Here is a 5,498-nt window from a genome sequence, read left to right on the forward strand (position 1 = left end):
AAGCTCACTAAAAAACACGAGTTGTATTGTAGTTTTGCCGTCCAGTATGGCATCGTAAACAAAAGTCATGTGACTCGTCATGTCACGTGAAATGTATCTATTGGCTAGTGACCAGTTCAGGGTGTAGTCCGTCTCTTCCCTGAAGATTTCTGGGGTAGGTTGCAGCCCTCCACAAACCTCGTGAAGCGGTACTGATAATGCATGGATGGATAGCTAATGTACTGTATGTCGGTTTTATTATTTCAGATGACACATACATTTTTTAACAGAAAGAAGCTGAAGGTTATAAGGCTTGCACAAGTTACGACACATTCAGTCATTTTTGTGGCCGACAACATCAAGCAATTTTCTTAAATAATGAGATGGAGAATATTTCACGTCTCTGAATTTGTTCCCATCATATACATATCATCTTATGTCTCCCTGGGTGGGAAAATAGCTGTAAGCATGTCTGACCATGGAACTGAAAGAGCTGTCTGAGCTGGTTCAAGAAATGATGATATCCACAGTGCACAGTCTTGTAATAATTAATCTCTTGTATTTCTGTCTATTTCAATTTAATGGCGATGGGTGTTTCATGTTATCCCTCCCAGGTTGTGTCACCACTCGGACAAGATGAATCCTGACACAAACGGCAGCGACGTGCATCTAGAGAACACAAGTGTGACATTGGACAAGTTTCTGGAGAAATATTTGGGCCCCCGTCGCTCACCCATGTTTCTCCCCATCTTCCTGATTTATCTGATCATATTTTTAGTGGGTGTGGTTGGCAACGTGCTCACTTGCACGGTCATCTCACGAAACAAAGTGATGTGGACGCCAACCAACTACTACCTGTTCAGCTTGGCTGTGTCAGACCTGCTGGTGCTATTGCTGGGGATGCCACTGGAGCTCTACGAGCTGTGGCAGAACTACCCGTTCCTGTTAGGGAAGGGAGGTTGCTATTTTAAGATTTTCCTTTTCGAGACTGTCTGCTTGGCATCCATCCTTAATGTGACAGCGCTGAGCGTGGAGCGCTACATCGCTGTGGTGCACCCGCTACGTGCAAAATACATGGTGACGCGCACCCACGCCAAGCGGGTCATCGTCACAGTGTGGGTTTTGTCGGTCTTGTGTGCTCTTCCCAACACAAGTCTGCATGGGATTTCCTACCTGTCTAGTAATTCCTCCAGTCCAGACGGGCCAGAGAAGGTGGAGATTCCTGACTCGGCCATATGTACATTGGTGAAGCCTCAGTGGACATATAACCTGATCATACAAGTCACCACTTTACTATTTTTCTTCCTGCCCATGCTTACTATTAGTGTTCTGTACACGCTCATTGGGCTGCAGCTCAAACAGGAGAGGATGCACCAAGCACTGGAAGCAAAGTCAGGCGCTGGTCAGGACAGTTTCTGTTGCGCCCGAACTCAACAACAAAAGGCCAGACGACAGCAGGTCACCAAAATGTTGTGTACGTATTATCACTTTTTCATTTTCCAGTGAAATTCTGGATTTGGTATCTTTTTTTCTTTTTTTTTTAATTAGTGTAAGATTAGACATGATTTACTAAAGGCAAAAACATAAATGCTGACAAAGACTGGTGTGGATTGGATAGACTATTGAATAAGTAGTATTTACATAACTAGGATTGTATTTTCCATTTCATTCACACATATTTAGCCCTTTTCTACCCAGATGCCCAAAATATTCGATGATAAACCAGTACCGCTATGTGTAATGATCACTGCATTTATTTTGTTGAATAAAAGATGTGGGGAGTAAGAACCAGCGGGATATAGTTTTTCTGCAGTATAAACATTTTTGAAAAGTTACATGTCTACATTATCTCTTGCATGTAGTGTATGTAAAGACTTGGGAATTTAAGTCAGAGGACACACGTTCAAGTCAAACTATGGATAAAAATTTAAAATGGAAAGTTTATATTGGAGAGATGCTAGTCTTTTTACTGGCTACTGTTGAGCCTTGAGCAAGGCATTGTCCCCCCCAGCCTCAGCTCAAGTGGTCTAACATACATGCAACCCTATTTTGGATCAGCAGCATAGAAAATGGATGGACCGATGGCTCTGTGTTCATAGATGTTTTGTAGTTTCAGTGAAAAAAAAAATACAAATCATTCATCCATTTTCTGAGCTGTTAATCCTCACAAGGGTTACGGGAGTCCTGGAGCCAATCCCAGCTGTCATCGGGCAGGAGACAGGGTACACCCTGAACTGGTTGCCAGCCAGTCGCAGGCCATATGGACACAGACAAGAGTCACAATCACATCTCGGGGCAATTTAGAGTCTCCAATTAGTGTTGCATCTTTTTGGAATGTGGGAGGAAACCGGAGTGCCCAGAGAAATCCCACGCAACCATAGGATGAAAATGCAAATTCCACACAGGGGGGGGCACATTTTGAACCTCAGCCATCAGAAGTGTGAGGCCAACACTCTGCAGCTGCGCCACCGTGCCGTCTAAGTATCATAAATTTTTGAAAATTTGATTTTAGAGCATCCCTGGCAATCAGAGAGCTGACTTGGAGCTAGTCACAAGAAGGAGTCATGCTATATCACCAGTGACAAAACTCTTCAACCGTGCATTTCCTTGCATCTGGATTATTTCAGTGCACTGGTGCATTGCAGTGGTGGTCTTTCCCAGATGTACTATGCCAAGTTTTAAATGCAATGTTATGCAGGCTGGGCTGATTCTCGACAGTACACCCAATTCACATGCTCTCGATAAATTTTCTCGCTCCAAAGTTATTGTAGCAATAGGTTTGTCTTCTGTAACTCAGTTAATTGTTGATTTGCCTTTTCCTTTAACACTTCCAATTCCATCATTCCAAGCTCAATTTTTCACAAGCAGTGTTGTCTTAATTTTAAATATGCCGGTTTTAACCACTTCAATGCATGTTGCCATGGGCGTTGTTGAGTGACATGCTCACCTACAGTGCATGGAATCTGTTATACTCACAATTAGCACCTGCTATATGGGATTTTAGTAAATCAAGCCCTTCATAAATTAACCGTATTACACACACAACAACAACAAAAATGTATACCTATTTCATGTAATTTACCAGTGAATAATGAATTAATCTTACCTATTGTAAGATTGATGACACAACACATTGCTAATCACCAAAATCGTTTTTAATGTTTGGTTAATAAACCAATAGTATGTGCAAACAGATGCTCTACAACCAAAATTTTAAATTTTGGATTTATTCTGGTTGCCCATTTGTGGTCTAATTTTCTATGTTGAAAACTCTAATACATTCATGTTTTCATGCTTTTTCTTCCCAGTTGTTTTAGTGGTGGTTTTTGGGATCTGCTGGGCCCCCTTCCACACCGACCGGCTTGTGTGGAGTTTCATCACTGAGTGGACTAACAGCGATCGCCAAATCTTCGAGTATGTGCACATTATCTCTGGAGTGTTATTCTACCTCAGCTCAGCAGTGAACCCAATTCTCTACAACCTCATGTCCACACGTTTTCGGGAAATGTTCAAGGATGTCATGTGCCACCGGGCTCACAATGCCATCCCGAGAAAATATTCGTTAAGTATCACTCGAGTGACACTCCGCAGTATCTTAAATGAAGCTCCACTCAGTGTGGGAGCCAATGTTGTGGAAGGAGAGGTTGAGGATGGAGACCGAGTGGTGAAAGAGGATTCCACTCTCGCAAGTTAAGTATTGTGATTTTGAAAATATGTATGGGGATTTTATTTTCTCACCGATTCAGCCAAATATCCTAAATGATTACATCTAGAGAATGACTTGTTCAAAAGCCAAATTATAAAGACAAATTTAAAGGAGGGTTGAATTTTATTAACTGTGATTGTGCTTGTCGGGTTCTTGTACTTATTGTTTTGGAAAATCTAGCATCTGTATTCGTAGAGAGCCACAGATACAGTACACATCTATTCCAGACATTGTGTCATGACAATAAAAACAAACTACTGTGAATGTCATATATTTGTTATTTTACGGAAGGGAGAAAAAATTCTTTTACAGCAATGTATTCATAAAAAAAACAACAAAAAAAATTGATTAAACAGCACCAGACACACACACCTTTTTTCATGACAATGTTTGTATGTCCTAACAAGGAAAAGCAACAACCTCCAACCAAGCATTCTATGAACATTTCGTATTGAATTCAAAATAATTCAAAGTTGACTGAAAAATTAAGACACCCACTTTTGACCTGGACTCATCAGTCAGGCTTCTAAAAACATGTTGCTCAAAATCCAAAGCAATCAACACTTGCTTCTATATTTTTAGGCTTACACGTTGGTTACAATTTCCCCAAATCAAAAGGGTCAACTTGCATCCATGTGAAAATAATAATTGCTGTGCCTGATTAGATTTGGGACTCACTGTCTTTGATTTATTAACTAGTTATTAGAGTACAAAAAATTATCTAACTGCAGTATGGCAAAAGTTCAAAAGAAAATGTGTCCGAAGAGCAGCGTCACCTGGAGAACTTAGATTTTACCACTTGTTTCCATTTCAAGAGAAGAGATGATTGTACTCTAACCCTGAACTCCGTGTTTTGAAGGACATTCCTGCTATATAGACAGCGGTCGACGGTGTGTTTTCATTACTCTCTTAGCTGCTACTGCATGTAGCAGGACGTGTAGGAGTAGACAAACTAATCATATAATGTCAAAATCATGATGTAGAGAAACGATGATGTCGGTGGGAAAGATGATTTACACGCACATTCACTCGAAACAAAACCCAATGGTTGTGTAAATATGAGGCATAAAAAAAAAAGAATGTAAACATAATGCAGACGTAATCATTCAGTTGCATTGAGTAAATGTATTGTCTGATTCCCCCCATCCGCAAATGAGTGGAAACATCATGCAGTCACGAGTATGCCTTGCTGCCTTAAAAGCATTTGAAGTGATTGTCCACTCTGAACAAATGAGCTTTTACTGCATTTACATTTTCCATGATGTTATTTATTGTTGTTCAGGTTCTGGAGAATTTGGTAACTACATACTTCTTTTGCGTGCCAACGCAATAAGTCTGTCTGTGTACAAAGCCTGAAAGTTGAAATGATGATGAGGTGATAAATATGGCTTTTTATCGGACTATTTATTCTAGGTGATAGATAGATAGATAGATAGATATAGATAGATAGATAGATAGATAGATAGATAGATAGATAGATAGATAGATAGATAGAGATAGATAGATAGATAGATAGATAGATAGATAGATAGATAGATAGATAGATAGATAGATAGATAGATAGATAGATAGATAGATAGATTTGTGTAATATGTAATGGAAAGGGATGGGAAGTCGAACTGACTCACAAGTTCACTCTGTGTAATCTGGAAGCAAATACAGTGCAGTGCAGCTCATCCTTTGGCAAGCAGGCAACAAGGCTTGCATTTTGGTTAACTTAATACTTCTTATATATTCATGTTTAAAAGAGCAGCACAAAAAACACAAGTGCGTTGGGAATGCAACATTCAATGGGATTGTAAACTGCTTCTCT

The 5,498-nt window shown here is 40.0% G+C and overlaps 1 protein-coding gene across 1 annotated transcript; it reads left to right on the top strand.

Annotated features, from left to right (window-relative positions):
* The first annotated feature begins 615 nt into the window (after positions 1-615).
* Positions 616-3,673, top strand: nmur1a (neuromedin U receptor 1a). Its single transcript, XM_061825206.1, has 2 exons — positions 616-1,453; positions 3,288-3,673. Exons 1-2 carry the CDS (start codon positions 616-618, stop codon positions 3,671-3,673), a joined length of 1,224 nt encoding a protein of 407 aa, XP_061681190.1.
* The last annotated feature ends 1,825 nt before the right edge of the window (positions 3,674-5,498 follow it).

This window comes from Syngnathoides biaculeatus, chromosome 7 (assembly GCF_019802595.1).
Source record: "Syngnathoides biaculeatus isolate LvHL_M chromosome 7, ASM1980259v1, whole genome shotgun sequence".
NCBI lineage: Eukaryota > Metazoa > Chordata > Actinopteri > Syngnathiformes > Syngnathidae > Syngnathoides > Syngnathoides biaculeatus.

Bases quoted from the DNA above. Each gene is read 5' to 3' on its own strand.
- nmur1a (XM_061825206.1), top strand. From the start codon at position 616: ATGAATCCTGACACAAACGGCAGCGACGTGCATCTAGAGAACACAAGT. The intron at 1,454-3,287 runs GTACGTATTATC...TTTTCTTCCCAG, and splicing joins GCAGGTCACCAAAATGTTGT to TTGTTTTAGTGGTGGTTTTT.